This window comes from Salmo salar, chromosome 25 (genome assembly GCF_965601325.2).
Source record: "Salmo salar chromosome 25, fSalSal1, whole genome shotgun sequence".
Taxonomy (NCBI): domain Eukaryota; kingdom Metazoa; phylum Chordata; class Actinopteri; order Salmoniformes; family Salmonidae; genus Salmo; species Salmo salar.
In genome coordinates, this window is record NC_138315.1 from 11,925,938 (window position 1) to 11,953,917 (window position 27,980).

Below are 27,980 nucleotides of genomic sequence, written 5' to 3' on the forward strand. Positions count from 1 at the left end.
GGGAAACAATTAGGCTCCATGTGTGTTAGAATCCTGACAGCAGATCTGCTTGGCAGAAAACCACAGCCCACCAGATGGAAGCAGTATTTTTTTGTTTTTCTTGAGCTTGCAACATCTTGCTATTCATCTTCAGAGAGGAAATATGTCCACTGTAATGAATCTGACCTGCGGAAAGCAATATATGAGTAATATAGCAGAATAGTGACTCCGTTGTAATGGCTCACAGTGGTGGTTAACTGCAGCAGTATGAAGAAGATAGTGGGACCTTTGCAATAGAGTATATCTTCCCCCAGTCTTGGAGAGCCCCCCTAGTTCAGACCATATGAACTCATGTTGTGACTTCACATTGCCAGAATACACTGGTGGCTAAAGGTTATTATATATATATATATATATATATATATATATATTATTATTTTTATTTTTTTTTTCGCTCTCGTAAAAGCCCAAGATGAGTAATATCACATGGCTTTGAACAACTTTAGATTTTGACACAATTCACAATTCAATATCCAGTTTGTCTACAAATGAACAATCGATACATTCAATTCACGTCTCCATCTCAACCAAAATTTAAAGAATAGGACCAAAGCAAATGAAATCAAACTTTAAATGCACTTTTAATAAAGTTTGATTTGATTTAGTCCTATTCTTTAACTTAGATTTTAAGTTGCGATGGAGACGTGAATCCAACACATTCATTATTAACGTGAAGATTCAATTTGAAATCAACCAAAGCTTGAAACCCTAGGCCTATAAGTATTGTCATTTTTAGTTGAACCCTGAGTTGAATTGAAGCAATAGTGGTTGATGACTTCGCAAATGCTATTCATGGGTTCCACCTCGGTCACTCAGTCGCATAGTTGCCAACGGTATCAACATTCTACACTCCGCAAGCATATATGATGCTCAAAAGAAGAACGGGGGCTAATGACTTTGAACGTGGGCTAATGACAGTGTTCTCTAAATTACACTATATAGGGCCACGGAATACAATGACATTGCTAAAGTAGGCACATATTTAGTAGGAAACAACTTTGCTGTTATCATCATGTTGTCAAATGTACTTTAGACAGATGGCAATGTTGTCTGTCATTAGCTAGCAAATTTCTCAGTGAAAATCCACGAATATAGGCCTAAATAGAATAATTGATATATGACATAAGTTCTTAGATCAACTCTCCAGTAGGAGGTGCTGCCCAGCCTATAGTTTTTTATGATAGTGGATATAATGTTCAAGATCTGACATTATTTAAAATGTACCCTTAAAACAACATGTTGAAAATTGATGACATAATCCCGTGGTTGAAATTTCACCCTCAAAACAACAGTTTAAATGTATGACGTTTTGCAACTCCAATTTATTTTCCATGTCACAATACATGAACAAATTAAGTTGAAACAACGTTGATTCAACCAGTTTATGCCCAGTGCCTACTGGGCACAGACATAAATTCAACATCTATTCCACGTTGGTTCAACGTAAGTTTGTTAAAAATGATGTGGAAACAACATTGATTCAACCAGTGTGTGCCCAGTCGGTGGGTTGTGGTCCTCTGCCGCTATTAGTTACTCTGAGTGACGTAGAGGTGGGCTGGCAAAGTGCTAAGTGGTGTAGTTTAGAATGCTATCGGTATAAGCAAATCATCACAAGTCAACGAGACTCCAGTTAGCGCGCTGTTAGTACTTTATTCCAATGCAAATATCTTGGCGGAGCTGTCGTACAATTGTGCAGATGTGCGATAGCATGCAAGAGCGTTCAGTCGTCTCTCTTCCAACTTCTTACCTGCATTCAATAAGTTGACAGATAGTGCAGTCCAACTCTGTCGTTCTTTGAATGACTTGTCCTGCAGTCGTTAGGCACATCCAGCACTTTGTCAGTCTTTTATCAGTTCTCAAATCAGATCCATACTTGAGCTCAATACCTGTCATCCTCAAAGCGCGTCCCCCGGAACTCTGGAGTGGACAGATATTAGAGGGACATATAACTTGTTATACACGCTCTATGTCATTTCTTATCTTTTGTCAAAAACAAGCGATACAATGGATTTCTCGTTCGACCGCCTAATATGTCTTGTGTTGGCAATCACTATGTTCAGTCAAAGGTGAGTTGAGAAGTTTCATTTACTTACTTAAATATTTTACCTGAAGATTTCTTTGAACAGTAGTCTTTTTTTACTTTTACTGGTGTAGTCATTCATCTTCAATATGAAGTGTGTCAAAGTGTTTATCTAAAGTTTGCAGCACATTACAACCTACAGTTGCTACGTTATATTCGGCTGTGATTTTATTTACATTTTGCAGCACCTAGCTACAGTTTACACTCTAGTCTATGTTGGCACAATCACTATAGGTTCATTGTAGGCATTGCTCTTGTTCGCAAATCATATTGTGCAATTAGTACTGTACAATAAATAACTCAGAACAACTTTAACTTCTCAAATCATGTTCATTTAGCGTTATGTGAGTTTGTCATAACTGAATAATAAGTATCATATTATTGACATGATGACTAACTTTACTGTCATAAAGATCAGACTCTTTGCATGATAATGTAATGCACATGGAGATCTTTAGGAGATGTAAGCAACAAAAAACAAAAAAACGATCTTTGTTCTACACTGGGTCAGTGTAGGTATCCTGCTTACGCTATTGTAATAACCCAAAGTTGATTTAAAGGGGTATCAAATGTTTACTTCTGCATAACTGTTTTACTGATGAGAATGCTGTATCACAGACAGACCACATTTCTATCATGATTTACATAAATGTTCCCAATGTTCCCAAGTACTTTTCTACTCAGAATCAAAGTGATGTGAATTTGCTCTTAGGATTTTTCAATGACTCTAAAAAGTGATCCCACACTTTTGAACTGAGTGTTTATTTTCCATTCTTGTTAACATGGTGTCCATCCTCTCCGGTGACATGCCCCTTCATTCAATATCAGACTGCGGGACTTAAAGTTTGATGTCACGGAGTGCTTTGAGACATGGTGAAATGAGTTGTAGAAATGCAATCTGTTATTTTATCAATGACATGTCACAAACATGTTTCTTTGATCAGTACTGAGATTACAGTAACAACACTGCCAATATGAATGATTGCACAAATGGATATTTATGTAATGAACTTCCTGAGATTGACTGGTGTGTGTGTGCACGCACCCCCATGTGCATGTGTGTGTGTGTGTGTGTGTGTGTGTGTGTGTGTGTGTGTGTGTGTGTGTGTGTGTGTGTGTGTGTGTGTGTGTGTGTGTGTGTGTGTGTGTGTGTGTGTGCAATAGGCAATACATTTTAGAATGCATAACAATAAAATCATTAAAACTGAATTTTTCATTTCCTCAATGTACAACGTGCCACTTTTCGACCTTCAACTACTTCATCAGTCAACACTGTCAGAAACAATTTACAACCATAAAGTCTCAGAAGTGTAATACTGTAAAACACCTGACTCCTGTCATGTAAATGACAGTTGTTATAAATGATTTACATGCCACAGAAGTATCAATCATGTGCTACAGTACAGACACACCTTAACATCAAACCTTCTGTGTTCCAGGGTAGATTCCAACAAGATTCTTGGGCTGAAAATCCCCAATATCGACCCCATTCTCAATGCTAACACCGTGTGCTTGACCCTGCCTGGACTGAACCACAGACAACTGGAGGTGTGCATGAGAAACCCCGACGTCACCGCCTCGGCCATCCAAGGGATCCAGATCGCCATCCATGAGTGCCAGCACCAGTTCAGAGGACACAGGTGGAACTGTTCCAGCCTGGAGACCAGGAACAAGATCCCATACGATAGTGTGGTTTTCAAAAGGGGTGAGTCACCTAACAGGCAGTATGGGGTAGGGACCCCTCCTGAGTTAAAAAAAGGTGCTTCTGATTCCCACATCTGCATCCCAAATGGCACCCTATTCCCTATTGTGCACTATTCCCTACAGTGCCCTACTTGTAAAACGTATTACCCTATAAAGGGAATAGGATACCATTTGGGACCGACCCCACACGTCCCCTTTACTCATTCACTTTACACACAGCGTTTGTTGTTGGATTTCTGGTATTTGGTTATGGATGGGTATGTTTTGCCTGAGGCAAAAACAACCGTTTTTAAATGAGTTGATTCATCCGCTAAGAAATGCATGCTTTGAAATATATTTTCTTGTACTACGTCAACAAACATACAGTAGCGAAACAACAGATATAAAGCTATTAAGCTATTGCAAGTTTTTGTTTAGAAGCTTTTATGAGTGAGTTTTACACATGCGGCATATTATGCATGCCCTATCTAATTGTTTGTTTGGATATCTAATTTTACTACAGGAAACATATCCTCTTTACCTCAAACATGTATCTGCTTGTTGATTTATTCTGACATACTTTATGGGGCCATATTTCTACGTTAGCTTGAATTAAAACTAGGCTAAAAAGCCAGTGAGACACATAAAGTGAGCCTTCTCGGGGCCCGGCTAATGCTTTTGCTCTCTGCCAGTGCAAGTGCTGTGAATTTGCTCTCAGCACTTTCCCAACTCTCAGTGGTAATACATAAACCTGTTTAGTTGGTTTCTGTAACACAAAGTGACAGTTTTCTTTAATCTTTAATTCATTTTCCCACTTCCTCAGCCATCAGTTCAGCCGGGCGTGCCTCTCACTTTAAATTATTTGTTAGATTGATTTGTTCCAGGTCTCTCGCCTCAGCCTGCTTGGGAGGAAATCTAAAACAGCATTTTCATGTCTTTGTCTCTGGGCTGCATCTAAGTGCCGTCCTCAGTCCCCCATGGAATCATGGGGAGTTGGAGAGGCGGAAAAACGACTATGTGTGTGTGTGTGGTGTGCGCGTGCGCGTGTGTATGAGTGAGTGAATAGGGGATGATCAATGGAACATCATCGACTATTATCTTATCTATCCTCTATACCCTTGGGATGCTTTTCTTTAAGGCTTTCTTTAAAGCCCCAATATGCATTGAACTGGGGTCATGGCCAGTTTAGGACTTGTTCAAACTTCTGCACTTTTTTTTTTACTCCAAATGTAATTTCTAATTGATACTGTATACCTATACATATTTAATAATAACAGTTACAATTGGGAGTTTTTAAAGTATAAAAATGTGATCAGTCGAATTCTGTCTTGATCATGTCTACTTTTTGTCATTGAAAAGTAAGAAAATCCTTGTACAAATATCACAAGTTGCAACAACACAAGATAAGTAACACTGAGCATCTCTCAAATTGGGCTGTTTGTAGTAATACCATCATTTTCTCTCAAACTGTAAGCAGTTGAAACAATCACAAATCATACTCCTCACCCGTTTCAGTAAAAAGCTGAGGGTTGGAGCTGGAGAAATGCAAGCACTCTCAAATTCATAGGCAGGGCTACGGATGCAAGGACTTACCGTTCATGACATCACAATTATAGTTTTAACCATGTTTTAATATAGTGTTTATTTACATCTATGACAGTTGAACTAAGCTCACGAGGCATTAATAAGTCTTATTCAAGAATCAATTAGTACATATCATTCATTTATAAGCCAAAAAATTGATGTAGCAACTGCAGATTTCCCCTTTAAAGTCTTGAGTATATGTTCTAAACATGTTTCTTTTATAACACTTTTTTTTTCTCTTCTGTAAGTGATTCTGAGAAGGGCTGGTTTTACAGGAACTTGGGGAGTCATGTTTACAGGCTATTAGCTCTGATCACCACTAAGGAGAGTACAGTATAGACAGACACCTGTAGTGAATATGCTCTGTATGTTACCCTGTAACCCTTGAAATGGGCAGTACTGGACAGAGAAACTCTAGGTCCATTAAGTTGCTGTAACAATGTTAGGATTCTGCACGAACAACACGAGGAAGGTCCTCAAAATCACCTTACACACGTGAACCTTCTCTCAAAGATGTGTAGAATAATATGTATTTATGGGGGCCTACTTACAGTATGTACTGGCAAGGGTTGCAAAATTCTGGTAACTTTCCCAACATTTCCAGGTTTTCCAGAAATCCCTGTTGGAAGATTCCCGGAATCAGAAAGCAATAAGCAGGAAATCCGAAATCCTCTAACCAGGATTTCTGGAAAAAAATTAATTTTTAAACCCTAGTACTGGTAACTTTCTGCTATTTCTTTTTGTTCTGCCTTGCTGCGTCACCCATAACATGCATGGCATGACAGAGCAGCCCATACTGGCCTGATTAGGGCTGAGACGCCGTGCGGCTGCTGTGTGTGATTTGGCAGGCAGATCAAACGGTTTCCAACAGTAGCCAGGTTAATTGTAAACATGCTGGAGAGCTCAATAAAGGGAGAGCTTTAAAGGGGATTAACAATACGGTGCTCACATCTGCTGCACCACCACCGGCCACTTCCAGCCCTGTTAATGATCACTGTCAGATCCTTATGTTGAAAGGATGGTGGGGCTTTGTCCACTCTCAGCCCCTGGGCCTGGAGACATGCAAGTGTTTGGGCTTAATTGCTATTGTCCCAGATGTTTCTGCCTCTGTTGTGCTGTGAGGTAGGGTGGGGGTTTATACTGGTACTGCAGTGTATCTCAAAAACCCATCAGGGCTCATTGGACTTCTGTATAGCTCCACAGATAGTCATCTACTGCACTGTACTGTATGTGCAGTACGAATCAAAAGGAGTATAACAGGATAGTATCTCTATTGTTAATCTTTTCTTTCTCTTCATCTCTTGCAGGTTTCCGAGAGAGTGCCTTTGCATACGCCATCGCGGCAGCGGGCGTGGTCCACGCCGTGTCCAATGCATGCTCCATGGGGAAGCTGAAGGCGTGCGGCTGCGACGAGAAGCGTAGAGGCGATGAGGAGGCTTTCCGCATCAAACTGAACCGGTTGCAGCTAGAGGCCATCCACCGGGGGAAGGGCATGGTGCACGGAGTCATGGAGCACTTCCCTGCAGACCTGCCCGGGCCTCAGGACTCCTGGGAGTGGGGAGGCTGCAGCCCCGACGTGGACTTTGGGGAGAAGTTCTCCAGGGACTTCCTGGACTCGCGCGAGACATACAAGGACATCCATGCCAGGATGAGGCTCCACAACAACAGAGTTGGCAGGCAGGTGAGAGGAGGCGTTTCAGCTACTGACGAGGGCTGTTTGGGGGTGGTGGGTGGTAGGGGCTATGGTAAAAAGTAGTGCACTTTATAGGGAATAGATTGTCATTTGGGACGTATTCTTAAATCATTGAGGAGTTTTGAATGGAAAAGATGTTGTGGGGTAATATTTGATATATATGCATATTATATATACAGTTGAAGTCGGAAGTACATACACCTTAGCCAAATACATTTAAACTCAGTTTTTCAAAATTCCTGACATTTAATCCTCGTAAAGATTCCCTGTCTTAGTTCAGTTAGGATCCCCACTTTATTTTAAGAATGTGAAATGTTAGAATAATAGTAGAGAGAATGATTTATTTCAGCTTTTATTTCTTTCATCACATTCCCAGTGGGTCAGAAGATTACATACACTCAATTAGAATTTGGTAGCATTGCCTTTAAATTGTTTAACTTGGGTCAAACGTTGCAGGTAGCCTTCCACAAGCTTCCCACAATAAGTTGGGTGAATTTTGGCCTATTCCTCCAAACAGAGCTGGTGTAACTGAGTCAGGTTTGTAGGCCTCCTTGCTCGCACATGCATTTTCAGGTCTGCCCACAAATTGTCTATAGGATTGAGGTCAGGGCTTTGTGATGGCCACTCCAATACCTTGACTTTGTTGTCCTTAAGCCATTTTGCCACAACTTTGGAAGTATGCTTGGTGTATTTGTCTATTTGGAAAACCCATTTGCGACCAAGCTTTAACTTTCTGACTGATGTCTTGAGATGTTGCTTCAATATATCTGCATAATTTTCCTCCCTCATGATGCCATCTATTTTGTGAAGTGCATCAGTCCCTCCTGCAGCAAAGCAACCCCACAAAATGATGCTGCCACCCCCGTGCTTCATGGTTGGGATGGTGTTCTTCGGCTTGCAAGCCTCCCCCTTTTTCCTCCAAACATAATGATGGTCATTATGGCCAAACAGTTCTATTTTTGTTTCATCAGACCAGAAGACATTTCTCCAAAAAGTACGATCTTTGTCCCCATGTGCAGTTGCAAACCGTAGTCTGTTTTTTTTATGGCGGTTTTGGAGCAGTGGCTTCTTCCTTGCTGAGCGGCCTTTCAGGTTATGTCAATATAGATACTTTTGTACCTGTTTCCTCCAGCATCTTTACAAGGCCCTTTGCTGTTGTTCTGGGATTGATTTGCACTTTTCACACCAAAGTACGTTCATCTCTGTGAGACAGAACATGTCTCCTTCCTGAGCGGTATGACGGCTGCGTGTTTCCATGGTGTTTATATTTGCGCACCATTGTTTGTACAGATGAACGTGGTACCTTCAGGCATTTTGAAATTTCTCCCAAGGATGAATCAGACTTGTGGAGGTCAAAAATGTTTGTTGATTTCTTTTGATTTTCCCATGATGTCAAGCAAAGAGGCAGTGAGTTTGAAGGTAGGCCTTGAAATACATCAACAGGTACACCTCCAATTGACAATTAGTCTATCAGAAGCTTCTAAAGCCATGATGTCATTTTATGGAATTTTCCAAGCTGCTAAAAGGCACAGTCAACTTAGTGAATGTAAACTTCTGACCCACTGGAATTGTGATACAGTGAATTATAAGTTAAATAATCTGTCTGCAAACAATTGTTGTAAAAATTACTTGTGTCATGCACAAAGTAGATGTCCTAACCGACTTGCCAAAACTATAGTTTGTTAACAAGACATTTTTGGAGTGTTTGAAAAATGAGTTTTAATGACTCCAACCTAAGTGTATGTTAACTTCTGACTTCAACTGTACTTCACATGCGACCCGTGATAAGACTATGCACTTTGTATGTTAACAAAGCCTAATGTTTATCTGACTCCATAAAGATGATTCAGCAATATGCAAGAGACTATAGTTGAGTTACAGGAATAAAGCATCAAGAAAAGAATAAGAATTGTCTATCAAAGGCAAATAGATGTAATTATTTTGTAAAATGAATGAAGGCATTAGCTTAAGTTGCAAAGCATTAACAAGCATTACAAGACATTATCCTAGGCATGATCAGAGAGGGAGAGAGAGAGAGAGAAGTCAGCCTGAAAGGCCATGCTCCAAGAGTCCCAGAGGTGGAGAGAGAAAGAGAGAGAGAGTGTATCTCACCAGTGCAGGTCAAGAACAAAGAAGGGAAAGCTAAGACCCTTTTATAAGCATCTGACTTCAAAATCTGAGTTGTTGACTAATAGCATTACTGTTAAGTTAATGTCCAAGCAGACGTCAGACCTACAGAATGTCAGGACAACAGAACCTCTGCTTCCCATTCCCAGTGTGACAGAATGGGGGTTGGTGAGATAATGCAGCTTTCCTAAGACAACACAGAGGAGACCTTGCATACTGTTGATAAGAGTCACTTCAGGGGCTGGGCCGCCCTACAAAGACACATTAACCATGAAAGCAGGTAAAGAATGAGATGATTATGACTTGAATCCTAACGGTCACGTCATTTTGAGACACAGTGTCTGATTTTATTGGCCCAGAAGTCAGTAGTTGACCTATCAATACAGATTACTCACTGATTTCTCCACATGATGCAATTGCCTTGCGAGGGTGGTATCTTTGAGTCAGGCCTCCAATCCCACTTTATTCTTAGTAATGTTTGTAATCTGGCTGTTACAATAACACCCAAGGACGCAGCTGCGTATTATGTTCGAAAGTGCTCATAGTCGTAGTATGGTTTTTAAGATATCTATATAGGAAATTATTCACTGACTGATATGAAATAAATATCATAGCTGACATTTATTGGAAAATTCAGTATCGTCACCACACCTTACCTTCATGCATACATACATTTTCCTGTCATTCTTACGTTTCAATGCAAGATGCCCCCTTATGCTTGTTGTGGATGTCTTTGCCATAACTCCTGTTCAAGCGACTTGGATCTTGCAATTTATGAATGCTCTATTTAATCGACGTTCTACTACGGGCTTTCCCTGTGTAGCATGTGGGCTAATAAAGAAGCTTGGTTATGATGGACATATAGCATTGGTCTGGAATGAGAACAGTTTCCTTCAAAAAATTGGTTATACTTAACGCTAGTTTTCTTTGATTGATGTTATGATACCACATGTGATCAATTGAATAATATAAATGTGGTATTCCATGGGGAGTTTCCCAGCCAATGTAGTTGTTTTCATGGACAGATGCTTGGTGTTGACAATGGTATTATTGCTCTGGTGTTGGACTAAGTGGATGATTTGTGTCAGATTTGTGTTGCTCCAGAGATGACAGGAAGTAGCAGTATCAGAGGATTGGGTTATGGGTTAGTTCAGTATGTTTTCTGAAATAAACAAAGAAGAGAATGTGCCCATACATTAAAGAGTTTATAAAAAAATATTAATATACATATACAACAATTACTACCACTCCTACTCCTACTTCTACACTATTAAAACTACTACTACTACTACTACTACTACTATGACTACTACTAATCAAATCAAATCAAAATCAAATTTATTTATATAGCCCTTCTTACATCAGCTGATATCTCAAAGTGCTGTACAGAAACCCAGCCTAAAACCCCAAACAGCAAGCAATGCAGGTGTAGAAGCACGGTGGCTAGGAAAAACTTCCTAGAAAGGCCAAAACCTAGGAAGAAACCTAGAGAGGAACCAGGCTATAAGGGGTGGCCAGTCCTCTTCTTGCTGTGCCGGGTGGAGATTATAACAGCACATGGCCTAGATGTTCAAATGTTCATAAATGACCAGCATTGTCAAATAATAATAATCATAGTAGTTGTCGAGGGTGCAACAAGTCAGTAACACAAGAGTAAGTGTCAGTTGGCTTTTTCATAGCCGATCTTTGAGAGTATCTCTACCGCTCCTGCTGTCTCTAGAGAGTTGAAAACAGCAGGTCTGGGACAGGTAGCACGTCCGGTGAATAGGTCAGGGTTCCAGCAGGTCTGGAACAACAGGTCTGGGACAGGTAGCACGTCCGGTGAACAGGTCAGGGTTCCATAGCTGCAGGCAGAACAGTTGGAACTGGAGCAGCAGCACGGCCAGGTGAACTGGGGACAGCAAGGAGTCATCAAGCCAGGTAGTCCTGAGGCATGGTCCTAGGGCTCAGGTCCTCCGAGAGAGACAAAGAAAGAAAGAGAAAGAGAGAATTAGAGAGAGCATATTTAAATTCACACAGGACACCGGAAAAGACAAGAGAAATACTCCAGATGTGACAGACTGACCCTAGCCCATCGACACATAAACTAATACTACCACTACTACTACTACTACTACTACTACTACTACTACTATACTACTAATACTACTAATACTACTACTACTCCTCCTACTCCTACTCCTCCTACTACACTATTATAAAACAACAACACCTAGTACTACTACTACTACTACTACTCCCCTTACTCCTACTGCTCCTACTACACTTTTACAACAACAACAACAACAACAACTAATGCTACTACTACTCCCCTACTCCTCCTACTACACTATTACAACAACAACTACTACTACTACTACTACTACGCCTACTACTACTACTACTACTATGACTACTAATACTACTACTACTCCTCCTACTCCTACTCCACCTACTACACTATTACAACAACAACAACACCTAGTACTTCTACTACTCCCCCTACTCCTACTCCTCCTAATACACTATTACAACAACAACAACTACTACTACTACTACTACTCCCCTACTCCTCCTACTACACTATTACAACTACTACTACTACTACTACTACTACTACTACTACTACGCCTACTACTAATACTACCACTACTACTACTACTACTACTACTATTCCTTCTCCTCTGACTACACTATTACAACAACAACTACTACTACTGATACTACTACTACTAGTACTACTACTACTACTCCTCCTCCTCCAACTCCTACTCCTCCTACTACACTATTACAACAACTACTACTGCTACTACTACTACTAATACTACCACTACTCCGTCTACACTATTACAACAACAACTACTACTACTACTACTACTACTACTACTACTCCTTCTACAATATTACAACAACAACAACTACTACTACTACTACTACCACTACTCCTTCTACAATATTACAACAACAACTACTACTACTCCTTCTACAATATTACAACAACAACAACTACTACTACTACTACTACTACTACTACTACCACTACTCCTATACCATTACAGCAAAAACAACAACAACAACTACTACTACTACTACTACTACTACTACTACCACTACTCCTATACCATTACAGCAAAAACAACAACTCCTACTATTACTACTACTACTACTATTCCCCCTACTCCTACTCCTCCCACTACACTATTACAACAACAACTACAACTACTACTACTACTACGACTACTACTAATACTGCCACTACTACTACTACAAATAATAATACTAATAATACCACCACTACTACTACTACTCCTACTCCTACTCCTACTCCTCCGACTACACTATTACAACAACAGCTACTACTACTACTGCTACTACTACTACTACAACTAAAACTAGTACTACTACTACTACTACTTCTCCTCCAACTCCTCCTCCTCCTACTACACTATTACAACAACAACTACTGCTGCTACTACTACTACTATGCCTACTCCTCCTACTATACTATTACAGCAACAACTACTACTACTACTGCTACTACTACTATTAATACTAATACTACTACTACTACTACGACTACTACTACGCCTACTCCTCCTACTATACTATTACAGCAACAACTACTACTACTACTGCTACTACTACTATTAATACTGATACTACCACTACTACTACTACTACTACTACTACTACTACTACTTCACCTACTCCTCCTACTATACTATTACAGCAACAACTACTACTACTACTGCTACTACTACTATTAATACTAATACTACCACTACTACTACTACTACTACTACTGATACTACTACTACTACTACTACTTTTTCTGCACTATTACAACTACTACTACTACTCCTTCTACACTATTACAACAACACCAACTACTACTACTACTACTACTACTACTACTACAATATTACAACAACAACAACAATTACTACTACTACTACTACTCCTTCTACAATATTACAAGGAGTACTACTACTACTACTACTACTACTACTACTACTACTACTACTACACTATTACAACAACAACTACTACTACTACTACTACTACTACTCCTACTACTCCTACTCCTCCTACTACAATATTACAACAACAACTACTACTACTACTGCTACTCCTACTCTTCTACACTATTACATCTACTACTACTACTACTCATTCTACACTATTACAACAACAACATCAACTACTACTACTACTACTACTACTACTACTACTACTACTACTACTAATACTACTACTACTAATACTACTACAACTCCTTCTACACTATTACAACAAGTACTACTACTACTACTACAACTACTACTACTCCTTCTACACTATTACAACTACAACAACTATTACTACTACTACTACTACTACTACAACTACTAATACTGCTAATTCTACCACTACTACTACTACTACTATAACTAATACTACTACTACTACTTCTACACTATTACAACAACAACTACAACTACTACTACTACTTCTATAATATTACAACAACAACTAGTAATACTACTACTACTACTACTCCTTCTACACTTTTGCAACTGCTACTACTACTACTACTACTCCTACTCCTTCTACACTATTACAACGAAAACTACTACTACTACTACTACTACTGCTACTAATACAACTGCTACTACCACTCCTTCTACACTATTACAACAACAACAATAACAGCTAATACTACTACTACTACTACTACTACTCCTACTCATACTCCTTTTACACTATTACAACAGTAAAAACTACTACTACTACTACAGCTTCTTCTACTACTAATACTATTTCTACTACTACTACTGCTACTACTACTCCTACTCCTTCTACACTATTACAACAACAACAACTACTACAACAACAACTACTACTACTACTACTACTACTCCTACACTATTACAACAACAACTACTGCTTCTACTAATACTACTACTACTACTAATAATAATACTACTAATTCTACCACTACTACTACTACTACTATAACTACTACTACTACTACTACTACTACTACTACTACTACTACTCCTTCTACACTATTACAACAACTACTACTACTACTACTACTCCTACTCACACTCCTTCTACACTATTACCACAACAACTACTACTACTACTACTACTGCCACTACTCCTTCTACACTATTACAACAACAACTACTACTACTAATACTACTAATACTACCACTGCTACTACTACTACTACTCTTTCTACACTATTACATCAACAACTTCAACAACTACTATTGCAACTACACTACTTCTACTATTACAGCTGCTACTACTGCTACTACTTCTACTACTACTACTACTACTACTACTACTACTACTTCTACTACTACTACTACTACTATTACCACTACTGCTACTACTACTCCTTCTACACTATTACAACAACAACAATAACAACTACTACTACAACTACTGCTACTACTACTACTACTACTCCTTCTACACTATTACAACAACAACAACTACTACTACTACAGCTAATTCTACTACAGCCTTCCCTGTAGCTGAGTTGGTAGAGCATGGTGTTTGCAACGCCAGGGTTGTGGGTTCGATTCCCACGGGGGGCCAGCACAGAAAAAAAATTTATGAAATGAAATGTATGCATTCACTACTGTAAGTCGCTCTGGATAAGAGCGTCTGTTAAATGACGTAAATGTACTACTACTATTACCACAACTAGTAATATTTCTACTTCCTATTGTTACTATTGATGCACTGGACACTGATATTTAAATCACAGCGATAAGTTCTGTATGCTCCCAGGCAGCACTGTTGCCATAAACAAAAGGAGTAGTAAATTGCTCATTGTTCTACGCTTCCTCCTCAGTAATTCGGTCTTGTATCTTTCCATCAGTTTACTTCTGGTTTCCTTGATTATTCAGACAAAACACAATTGTGGAGTTACTTAGCGAAGCAGGGAGAGAAAGATAGATAGAGAGCCTCAGATGATAGTCATGCTTCTCATGTGCAGCGGGATACAGCCGTGCTCGGCCCTACACAGTGACCCATGAGTTTGTCCATAGCATAGACACAATAAGCCATGACACCATTTGCTTTTTGGAAAAGTTCAAGAGGCCAGTGATATACTGTACAATCAGATGACATACATTGAAAAAAACAAATAATATAATTTCCAAATCAGCAGTTTCTATGTTTACGTATTACGAGGCTGCTGTTCTTAGTTGGATCCCAAGATTGACGATATATGATCAATGTTACACCCTTTGGTTTTAGGAAGCTGCAGTGTTATGACAAAAATCTATCAACATAGGGAAGATAGAAAGGCATAGCTAGCTACTAACTTTCGATATATTCGACACTCAGTGTGAAATGTTGCAGGGAAGATTTCATAGTTTGGGCACATTGAAGCTCTGTTTTTGCCAAGAGGCCTATTTGGCAACAGTAGCTGATTGTGTTAGAAACGTTACCTGCTGCTACTGGGAAATGCTTTGAAACTGTCAAAACCGCTTTTTGGAGACAGCTTCTTGGATCACAAGGAGAGCCAAGAAAAACGGCACTATTCACATACATGAGTTGAAACAAAAACTTCCATTACAAGAAGATTCACAAGAACGTCAATCAGCAGTTGCACTGTGTAATTTGAAGGAGCTGTATCTTCAAATGTATTTCTGTAAAGCTCCATTTCATCTAGTTGGAATTGAGTTTATTGTGAACAGTGTCAATGAACTCAGTGTAGAGTATCTGAGCTGTGTTTTGACACAGATATGACCAGCGTTCAATGCTGCAGAGTCTGTGCATCTGCTAGTCGTCTCTCAGATCAGGTTGCACAATGCTTTGGGCGTGTGGAGTGCAGTTTTCTTAGCACACCTCAAAATATCAACGCTTTAATGAGTTCTACACTGGGAGAAGAAAACAATTGAAGGTGTAAATGTAATATACTGAAGTAGTGTACAGAGACGTCAGAGGTACAGTATGATTCAGGGAGTGGTGCATCGTTAGATGAATGCAGCCAGGGCAGTGCCTTGATTACTTCAAACAGAGCAGAAAGCCCCCCAAATCAAAACGAAAACACTGACAGGTGAGGTCTCAAATAATACCTCATACCCTCTACCACCTCCCCCAACACCTCCCCTAAAAAACTGGTGTATACATGTCGCCTCATGCCCACCCTCTGGTTCTCACGACGTTCAGTCTTGTTAAAAGCTCTAATTAGTGGCTGCTGGCTGTTTGGAAACAGATGTTTAAACCCAGCAAAAGATTTTAGACATCAAACAGGGCGGAAAGTAAAGAGATTCGCCCTTCCTTCCCCACAAATACAGATTTCAGAGAAGTTTATCAGGGGAGAAAAGTTTAAAAAAAAGAAGCACATCCCTCTCATTCTGACTAATTTCTCTTTTCTTTATTTTAAACAAACGTTTAGCAAAATTTACTTCGCAGCAGTAGGTGCGTAATTTGCGGGGTAAGGGGGGTCGTGACCCCCACCAATATTAGTAACAGGTCAATTTAACCCCCCCCCCCCCCCCCCCCGATAATATACCATGATGAGTTTAATTGATTGGAAAACACTTCCCTACTGTAAAGCGCCAGGCAGCTACTGGATTTATGTTGCTTTGCACAACAGTGACTCAGTTCCACGTTTTATGATTGGATCCCCCACTGCCAAATACCCTTTTGGTTGGTCCCCAGAGGCAGCTGGCCGGTTCATGGTAAAGGGAAAAAGAGTTGAGTACTGCTTGTAAGAAAAACAGAAATTTGCAATTTCTCCTAATTTCCCTTTTCATCGGGCTGCATTGTATTTCTTTGGTCTGCAGTAACAGCTCAGCATCGCACACTACCCTCTCACTCTTTCTCTTTGTGGTGTTTGCGCTCCAATGTATGAATGTTTAGAAAGTTTAAATTGAGTAAAAGATCATGAACATTTCATAGATGTATTCCTACGTTTTTGTGTAACTAGCGAACTATTGGTAATGACATCATTTTGTGTAAAAATAGTTTTATACCGAGTGATGCAATGTTAGGTTGGCTATTTTAGCTCGGATAACGTTAGCTAGCTAGTTACGCTAGTACCAAAGCTAGCACCACAGTATCTGGATCTTCCCCTTTCCCTTTTCAACTGTAGTTTTAGATGAGCAGCACTCAGTGAGTCAGTGTGCACTCTAGTGAAAAAATAGCTAGTGCCCTTAATGGAGGTGCCAATGCCAAAGAAGAGAAAAGTGCAGGATATATGATTTTTGGGGGAAGTGCAGAGGACTGTAAGTAAATTAATGAAAGGCTACATAGCTAGCTAGCTACTATACCATTAATAATATACTGGTACTATGTAGTCAGCTAGCTAGCTCTACCTATTGCCAGACAGTAAATAAATAATTTAGCTAATAAAAGCAGAATATAATTCATGTTAATAAGCTAACCCCATCATTGTTAAGGCTAGCTATTTTTGTATATGATAATGGTATTTGGTCATATGATTATAGCAGGGTTCAAAGACAGGCAACAGAGAGAGTGAGAGAAGGAGAGCACTGCCCATGTTGAGGCAGGGAGAGGATGAACAGGTCATCAGGTGAGAATTTGAGTTATAAGGCAGTCTGGTAAAGCACATTGCACAGCAATTTACATTGCACACAGATTGGAACTTTCGGTTCAACTCCTCATCTATTCTGACTGTATCCCAAGTGATGTAACAAATGCTGTTGCCGCATTCTGATTTCATGTGGTTGTCATTTGGTTGTGAAGATGTGGCTGTGCTCAACAATGACACAATATGCCAAAATTTAATTTCTGGCAGTGACAGGCTAAAACAGGTATTTGGCGCATTTAAGTGAATTGAGATTGAAGATCTGACCCATGGTGAAGGGTACACAAATAGAATAATGGGTTTTGACAGTTAAATGTAGTTAAAAAAGAAGGGGTGTGGTGGTGATTTTCTGAACAGTTAAGAGTAACAACGCGGTTTAAAGTAAAATAGAAACATATTGGTGTTTCAGTTGTGATTGGGGTATATTGACCAAATTATCAGGACATTTTTGGATGTATTTTACCTTCAAAATTCAAACAATAATTTCACAACTATCTATATATATATATATATATCTGTCTATATATATATATATATATATATATCTGTCTATATATATATATATATATATATATATATATATATATATATATATATATATATATATATATATAAATAATCTCCCGGGATGCGTTGCCCCCCTTAGAGGGGAACCGATTGAACCTGAACCTGACCCCTACCCCCCAATATCCAACACAAACTTACGCCCTTGCACATCAGTATGTTTGTGTATAATGATGTCATGATTGATCGGAACATAGTTTTGAAGATCCCGCTGCGTGATTAAATGTTTACAGTGGCTGTCGACAACATGGAGACATTTGCAATGGTAGTAAATTCCTTTCAACAATATTTTCATTGGAATCACTCAATTGGAACTGCACACCCACCACAAACGCTGACATAATTTCACAGCTATGAGTATGAGCAATGTGCTAAGATAGTAGACGGACACATTTACATGTAAATGCAGGTAATTTCATGAGAACACAAACTGAGCCTTTCTTTATACCTTCGGGATAGCTTGTTTGAGCGGCTGGTGCTGTGGGTGACAATTATCTTTCTGCTTTTATGTTGTATATTTAGATTAATGATGCTGTTTTTTCTTCTCTCTCTCTCTCTCGCTAATATGTAGCAGAGCTTATTACACATTGACTGTGTGCATTTTGACTTTTTGGTCTGGTCTTTGTAAATCCTTTATGGTTGCCTGTTGGATCTCCATTAGAGGCATGCAGCATCATCTGAGGAGAGGGAGCATTCCATTGGCCTCCAGAACAAATGTGCACCACTGTTAAAGCAACGCAGGTGGAAACTGAAACTTTATGGATAGAATTTTACTAGGAAGGCCAAATTGGATCGGTGAATGTTGTGTACAATTAACAGAGAGTAATCCTGCACATGATTGGTGTGTAGTGGAAGGTTCTCATTTGGTCTCCTTATTACTTTGAGATGAAATGATTGTTTAGTGTCAGTTGTTGCGTGTCGCCGTCTTAACCGTTCTTTGATGACTTGTGTTTGATTTACTTAAGTGATGCTGAAACTTAATACGATGTGGGTTTGTTTATGTTCTTTGAAATCGTGGCTTCACATCCCTTTATGGTTGCTGTTACATGGAACGACATAAAGCAGTGTGCAATGTAACTTTGTTCGTAAAAATGTCTGTTTACGATTCCAGGACAGATCTATTTAGCACAAATATCTTAGTAGTTGTATCTAACTTCATCATTTAATGTTATATTTGCTCAACATTGCGTCATTATCGTACTGTTAATCCCATTGAAGACAGACAACATACCAGTAACAATTCACAAGTAAGACAGTCAACAGAAGCCGTTTAGGTCATAACATTTTAATAGACTATTAAATCCCATTTTTAATGACACAGTAAGGATGACAGGAATAAGGGGATTGAGAATGATGACAATATTAAACAGACACAGCATTTGATAAAGGAAGGAGCATGGCTTGTGTCACAAATGGTACTCTATTCCCTATAAAGTGCACTACTTTTGACCAGGGCCCTGCGCTGTATTTGGGACAGAGAGATAGTGTCGCGTTTGAGTGCTCTGTAGACCATGTAATACCTAGTTTTGCCTGTGGTCCTACTCTGCTACCAATATGTCTTATTTGATCTCCGTCTGAGGCTGGTTTATAGAGGAGTCTGTCTCACTCTTCCCCAATTAAAACAGCCCAGATGTGTGTTTCTAACGGTGGTCTGCCAATGAATTTGGGGGCAAATACTTCAAAGTACATATTTTTTTCTTTGCATAACTACAGTGTTAGTTTATAAGACCTACATATGTAACACACACTTTTCAGTGAGACTGACAGTCAAAGGCCTGAGATAGAGGCCTTTGGAGGATATGACCATGTGCAGTTGGACGTTAATGTTTCTTCATATAAGAGGGCATTCAAATCGAGGCGATACACTTGGAAAAAATTGTTATTTGGCTGTCCCCATGGGAGAACCCTTTGAAGAACCCTTTTGGGTTCCAGGTAGAACCTAATGTGGTAAGGATTCTACATGAAATGAAAAAGAAGTTCTACCTGGAACCCAAAACGGTTTCTTCAAAGGGTTCTCTCATGGGGACAGCCAAAGAATCGTTTAATATTTTTTCCCTAAGATGACACAGTTGTAATACAGAGGTAGCAGCCTTTGGTATTACTGTAAATACTGTATGTATTGTTTGTTTATATCATCTGACAGTGATTACCATGTATAATATAGTATGTGTTGTAAACATGATGGATTATTGTGTGAATATAATATAGAGCAGGGGTCCCCAATTAAATTCAGCTTTGGGACGATTTTTCCTTGAGCGGAGTCGGAGGGGCGGGACATTGTTATAAATCATTTGTACACCGCAAATTGACAGCAAGAATCCCAAACAGATACAATGCCTTCAGAAAATATTCTTACTCCTTGACTTTCTACACATTTTGTTGTGTTACAAAGTTTAATTAAAATGGATTTCATTGTCAATTTTTTGTCAACGATCTACACAAAATACTCATAAAATAATGTCAAAGATGAAGAAAAAGTCAAACATTTATTAAAACAAATAATGAAAAATAAAACAAATATATCTTGAATAGGTAAGTATTCAACTCCTGAGTCAATACTGTGCATGTTAGAATCACCTTTGGCAGCGAATACAGCTGTGAATCTTTCTAGGTAAGTCGCTAAGAGCTTTCCACACCTGAATGGTGCAACATTTGCACATTATTATTTTCTAAATTCTTCAAGCTCTGTCAAATTGATTGTCGATCATTGCTAGCAGATCTTTTCAGGTCTTGTCATTGATTATCAAGCAGATTTAAGTCAAAACTGTAACTCGGCCACTCAGGAACATTCACTGTCTTCTTGGCAAGCAACTCTAGAGTAGATTTGGACTTTTAGGTTATTTTCCTGCTGGATGGTGACTTCATCTCACAGAGTCTGGTGAAAAGCAGACTGAACTAGGTTTTCCTCTAGGATGTTTTTATCCTGAAAAAACTCCCCAGTCCTTAATTACAAGCATACCCATAACATGATGCAGCCACCACTATGCTTGAAAATATGGAGAGTGGTAATGTGTTGTATTGGATTTGCCCCAAACATAATACTTTGTATTCAGGACAAAAAAGTAAACATTTCTACCATATTTTTTGCAGTGCTACTTGATTGTCTTGTTGCAAACATGTTTTGGAATATTTGTATTCTTTACAGGCTTCCTTCTTTTTATTCTGTCAATTAGGTTAGTATTGTGGAGTAACTACAATGTTTATCCATCCTCTGTTTTCTATCACAGCCATTCAACTCTTTAACTGTTAAAGTCACCATTGGCCTCATGATGAAATCCTTGAGTGGTTACCTTCCTCTCTGGCAACTGATTTAGGAAGGACACCTGTATCTTTGTAGTGACTGGGTGTATTGATACACCATCCAAAGTGTAATTAATAACTTCACCATGCTCAAAGAGAATTTCAATGTCTGCTTTTTTTATACTCATCTACCAATAGGTGCCCTTCTTTGCGAGGCATTGGAAGACATCCATGAGTCCATGCAACATATTATTTGACTTGTTAAACCAATCTGTTACTTTTTTTTTCATTTTTAATTCATTTGTAAAAAAAAAATATATATTAATAATAATTCCACTTTGATATTTTTGGGTATTGTGTGCAGGCCAGTGACCAAAACAATCTCAATTTAATCAATTTTAAATTCAGGCTCTAACACAACAACATTTGGAAAAAGTTATTTTACTGTCTTTTATGTCCAATATGTTTTAATTAAATAAAATCACCTTCGGACCACCTATTGGGGAACCCTGCTATAGAGTGAGACCTGTACAAGACAGGCAGTGTTAGCAGTGAGCGTCAGTAATGAGACCATTGTTAGGATAAGTTGCATTCCAAATGGTATCCCTATACACTGTAGGCCAGCAATACTCAACTGGCGGACCGCGGTCCGGATCCGGACCCAGAACGGGTTCAATACGGTACCCCCACAGGAATGCAAAATTTATAGTCCACTTGTTTTGGGGAAGGGGGAGTCTGGAAGGAACAGTTGTGATGTGTAGCAGGAATGTATATGTGTGTCTGTGTGTGTCACAGGAGGTTGGTGGCACCTTAATTAGGGAGGATAGGCTCGTGGTAATGGCTGGAGTGGAATTAGTGGAGCGGTATCAAATACATAAAACATATGGTTTCCATGTGTTTGATGCCATTCCATTTGCTCCGTTCCAGAAATTATTTTGAGCCGTCCTCCCTTCAGCAGCCTCTACTGGTGTGTGTGGTGTGTGTGTGTGTGTGTGTGTGTGTGTGGATGAGTGTATATCTGTGTGGGTGTGTGCGTGAGTGAGTGCATGTGTACTAAAGTGTGGAGGGTCAGTGCAAGTGGTCAGTCCAGCTCAAGTGTTCAGCACTGCGATGGCTTGTAGATAGAAACTGTCTCTGAGCCTGTTGAGAATTGCAGAAAATGTACTTTAAAACTGAAAAATGTTCTCTCCGCCCCATGACAAAATGTGTAGAATTGCAGGGAATGAGCTTTAAAATTGCAAAATGTTCTCTCTGCCAAAACGAGGGGGTGGGAACAGTTTGAACAGTTTGGGGTCTCTTGGGTCGCAAGGAGGGGGTTTGTTACTACGCCGATAAATGACAATATCCATCCGGACCTTTGCCGTCTAGGAAATATTTGTGACCTCACTTTTTCAAATTGTACTTTAGTATACCTGCCATAGGCCATACGGCTTTGGTCAAAAGTAGCGCACTATATAGGGAGTAGGGAGCCATTTAGGAGTTGCTAATCAGTGGATGGCAGACACAGATATGAGCATTAGACAGTTCCTGTACTCCGATCTCTGTTCTCCCCTCCAGGCTTGTCTAGCCGCTGGTCCTATGAGTGAGATTCTAAAACCCAGTCAGTCAGTTCCGTATCCAAAAGGGCTCCTTAAATCACTGTCAGCGTCTCTCGTCAGTCAGTCACCTATCGGACAGCTCGGCTCGGCAGGCAGCTCACACACGCTTCCTCCCGATGCCACAGGCACGTGGACTCAGCTCATGCTCCCAGGTGCGCGGTTGGACAAGGCGTGGAGTAAAGGGAACAAGCTTGCTGATCTGATCATCATCACCGCAGTCATGTCATACCGGGCCACTCATGACATGAGCAGGCAGGTCCCATTCCCTAAACTGTGAACAGAGCTGAGGTTTTATACCCGTTTTGGTTTCAGTCGTCTCTCGTTTTAGTGTGTCGTTTTTTGCGTCCCCCGCTTACAGGTTCCAAGATATCGCTTCATCCAGACGTTTTTTTGTAGTTAACAAGTCTACTAGATAGACAGTTGATTGTGAGAATTCATGAGAAAAAAAAGTACAGTAGGGATACAATTAGACCGGCCAGTTCAGTGTGTATCTAAAGGGTTAAGTGGGTTACTGTTGTGTAATTACAGGGTGTATATAAAGCCAGAAGGATGCAGTTCAGGGACCCAATGCGCTGATGTAAAAACGAAGCATAAAAGTATTTACCAGGTTTGTGATATTTGGTCTGAATGGGCTGTGATCAATAGTTGTTAGCTTTGGCCCCAGTGAGATCAGGTGTTGTTTCTCTTTCCGTATCATTCCTAATGGATGAATCAAGTGGGTCAATTTATCACTCTCCAACTCTCATTCACACAGAATAGCACTTTCTCTCTATTCAATGGGAACACCTACAAGAGGCCCTGAAATGGAAACCCACAGCACACAAACCCAAGCCTTAAAAAAATTCCTGCTTCTTCACAAAGTATATCTGCTTTGGCAACTGTTCAAAATGACCTTTAGTCTTAGAGTGGCTACGACCATGTCCTCGGCTCAAACCGTCGGAACGCTCTGTTTAATGGATCAGAACACAGCTGAATAATAAAGTTGGCTTTCAACTCGTTTCTATCCAAAGGGAAAACACATTTCGGGATCTCCTCGCTCTTCAGCAGATTCTATCTCAAAACAAAGAAAGAGAAGCCAGCACATTAAATAGTCCAGTTTCACCCCAGCTCGTTTCAGCTGTGAATCACATACTGTACTAGTAGAAACGTAAATCCTTTGGCTTTCAGCAAACTAAACTTGTGTGTGTGTGTGTGTCCCAGGGCAGCTGGGTAGAGGCCTAGGAGAGAGTAGAATGTGTGAGTGCTGAAGGTGTGTGTTTGTGCTTGTGCTGTTGATAGGGGTGGGTGTAGGGAGCATCTGTCAGTGCTGAGGGTGGCCCCTTTTCCTGTTGGTAATTGGATCTAAAAGTTTATAACTCAGAGTGACAGGTGAGTGCGTTGTTGAGAGAATGGGAGGTCTGGGAGTGTGGGAGGGACATCCTCAGTCGGGATGTGAACTTGACATTGTCATGAAAAAACGCTACTGCAGTACAGCTTCGGCTGTACAAAACCGCTCAATATTAGGCTAGTGCTACTCTACCTAGATATTTGTGATGCCTGTAATTTGTTTGATGCCTAATTGGTTACTCAGCAATATGAAGCACACACACACCTCGTTTTGGGAGAGGGGGCCAGGATCAAGTGGAAGGGAGTTCCACCACCTTAGAGTGAGAAATGGTGTAAATAAAGTTTATTTCTGTTAAACATTATTGCAGAAAAGTCAAGCTAATTCTTTTAGTGACAATTGTAAGTCCTTAATGTTACCAGTTGTAGAATGAAAAAGGAGTCTAATCACAGTCTATATGATTTGCCTAATTTGATGAGGGAACATGTGTCCTACTACAGGATGGGATGAAGGAGGATGTTAACGTGCAGTTCCCTGTTCCCCTCTGTGCAGGTGGTGATGAACCACATGAGACGGAAATGCAAATGCCACGGGACATCAGGAAGCTGCCAGTTGAAGACCTGCTGGCAAGTCACACCGGAGTTCAGGGTGGTAGGCTCGCTGCTCAAGGAGCGTTTCCACATAGCCACCCTCATCAAAGCCCACAACAGGAACACGGGCCAGCTGGAGCACGCCCACCACCCCACACACAGACGACTCAACGAGCTGGTCTACTTTGAGAAGTCCCCGGACTTCTGCGAGAGGGATCTGCGGTCCGACTCGGCCGGAACGCAAGGGAGGATCTGTAACAAGACAAGTCACGAAATGGACAACTGTGAAAGCCTCTGCTGCGGGCGAGGCCATAACATTTTACAGCAGACCCGCAGTGAACGATGCAACTGCAAGTTCCACTGGTGCTGTTACGTGGTCTGCGAAGAGTGTCGAATAACAGAGTGGGTCAGTGTCTGCAAATGAAGAAATGCAGAAATGTAATAATATACCTTTTTTTAAACAGAGAAAGACTGCAATGCACCCCTTCCCTTTGCAATGGATTGCCATTTCCATTAGTAGAATGGATCGCACGAAAACAAGACTGGAATATAGCCAGTTCTAAAAGGTGTACAATCAATGTGTGCACAGCATGTGTCCAACCACCATAGTTCAGAGACTCTGGATCTGCACTGCCTTTCATCTCAGAAAGTGTTTTTAGGATAAATTAGACTAAAGATAGTGAAATACTATGGATAATATTGATAACTGAGCACTCATTTATTTAAACAAGGCTTCCCGAAAATGACAAATGGTGGATTTTGTTATCTCTAGACTAAAACAACTGCATGGGATTCCGGTAATTTAAGAAGAAGAAGACAAGCAGCAGTTGGGAAAAGCTAGAGATCGTTCCAGAATGTTACATCTACTCTTGCTATACTCCGAGCGACAGGTTAACCATGTCAACTCATTTCGAATGTTATGTAATGTTTCAGGTTACAAAATGTGGCAATTCTAGACGTCACTCTGCAAAATGGCTACCTTGTCCCTCACAACAGTACATTTGTCCATACTGGCAAAAAGGCAGGAAATGTGGACTAGAGTGTTGACTGTTGCGGGTGTTCTCTTGCAAGGATGGAGTTGTGAAGACAGAGGATCAGATGGTCAAGCGATAGAGACATGAGTAGTTACAGTACACAGAATGGACATGAGAAACAGCCCGAGGGCAATGGTGGAGCTGATTCATGTCTGGAAGGCTGAAACAATGAAAAGACTGGGCCAGTTGGTTGGTCTATGCAAAATCGGGTCATCTATAGCCCTGCCTTCACACTACTAACTGTTAAGATATAGTCAATGTTATAAAGCACTACCGTTATCTCATAGGTTTGACTCAATGGACAGTTAGAAATGTACTGGATTGTGGTGGTGGTCCAAAATAGGGGAGGGCAGTTTTTCTTTTGGGCACAGGGGTGGGTATAGTGCGTTCTTTCTCTGGTTTACATTCGCCATTTTGCAGATTTTAATATATGATTTCTTCCATCCTAGCCAAATGTCCTCATCTGCTTGTGCTTTCCCTATCAAGATGTTTTGGTACTTCCCTTATGCACTACGCTTTTCCGCACGTTAATTATACCACAGGTCAATATAGTCTACCAGTCTAACTGTCTATACTGCTATCTATCCACCATTCATAGTGACAATAGTGGTAGGTAGATCGTTTGCAGGTTGACGTATATTGTCTTGTCCTGAAGGCAGAACTGAGCGATGTCCCGTTAGATTGGTCAGCTGTAAAGTCAAAATTGGCTATATTGTAAAAATGTATAGGGGGAAAAAATGCTTTTTGGTCTTAATTTTAGGTTAGAGTTAGGTATTAGGGTTAGCAGTGTAGTTGAAGTTAGGTTTAAGTTTAGGGTTAGGTTTAAAATCAGATTTTATGACTTTGTGGCTGTGCTAGCTAGTGCAGAGCTAACTCCAGAACAAGATTCATGACAGAAAATGTTAACCTGCGGATAATTTATCCAGATCTGATATATGCTAAGTAGCAATCATACCACACATAAAATCATTCAAATCAGCACCAATTTTCAATACAAGAGGAGATGCCAGGTGCATGAAAGAACAGTGAAGACATGAGACACGCAACTCTAAAAGCTCCCTCGGTGATCTTTTTTTAGGGACAATACAATTATCCTACCTAAACTAGCCTACAACACCACAATCCAAAGAATAATTGCATTATTGTTTTCAAGTGAGTACAAAATTCATGCTCTAGGCTGTAAACTGCAATGAAAATGTAATTTGAAAAAGCCCTGTTATTTGAACATTTCATTCCATTAATTCCATTTGGATCAGTTGTGGGTTTACTCTCGATGCGCTGTCTGTTGCGTATCATCATTCTCCCAAGTTGTCTTATAATATTTGGGCCACATATGCTCCCAGCAGGTCCAGTTATTCAGGAAAGCTTAAAAGGATACTTCGGGATAGACTTCCAGTCATTGTGCTAACGCTAGTTAGCATTGGCTCGCAAAACTACCTTTAACTTCCTTCAAACTGGACACAGAGACATACAAATGGTATCCACGAGGTTCGTCTGACTCTGGGGAGGTAGATAAAGGGCCTCATTGCCAAAATCCCAATGTGTCCCTTTAACACTGCTCTGCCTTCTCTCCAATCTGAGTGACTATTCCTCGCGCACCTAGAACCTAACGCTTCAATATAGCCTGAATATTTGTCATTTCACTGTTAAAATGTATTACCTTTTATGTGTGGCATAAACACAACCGGTCACAATGTTTTAATCTGGTTAGGCTACTTTAAAAGCCTCCTTTAGGCTGCTTGCGCACATTCATCCAAAATATAATTCTAGCATCCAAACTGCAGATTGTGGTGTTAAAAACGCAAACCATGAAGTTGGTCTACTTTGCTTATTGGTTGTGGTGCATTGGTACAGAAACCTGTTGGTGAAAAACACACACATATAT

General features: G+C 40.1%; 1 protein-coding gene across 1 annotated transcript; it reads left to right on the forward strand.

Annotated features, from left to right (window-relative positions):
• The first annotated feature begins 1,596 nt into the window (after positions 1 to 1,596).
• On the forward strand, positions 1,597 to 27,978 carry LOC106586153 (protein Wnt-10a). The gene is made up of 4 exons (XM_014173057.3): positions 1,597 to 2,105; positions 3,559 to 3,824; positions 6,694 to 7,067; positions 25,024 to 27,978. Exons 1-4 carry the CDS (start codon positions 2,044 to 2,046, stop codon positions 25,483 to 25,485), a joined length of 1,164 nt encoding a protein of 387 aa, XP_014028532.1. The 5' UTR covers positions 1,597 to 2,043; the 3' UTR covers positions 25,486 to 27,978.
• Positions 27,979 to 27,980: the final 2 nt, after the last annotated feature.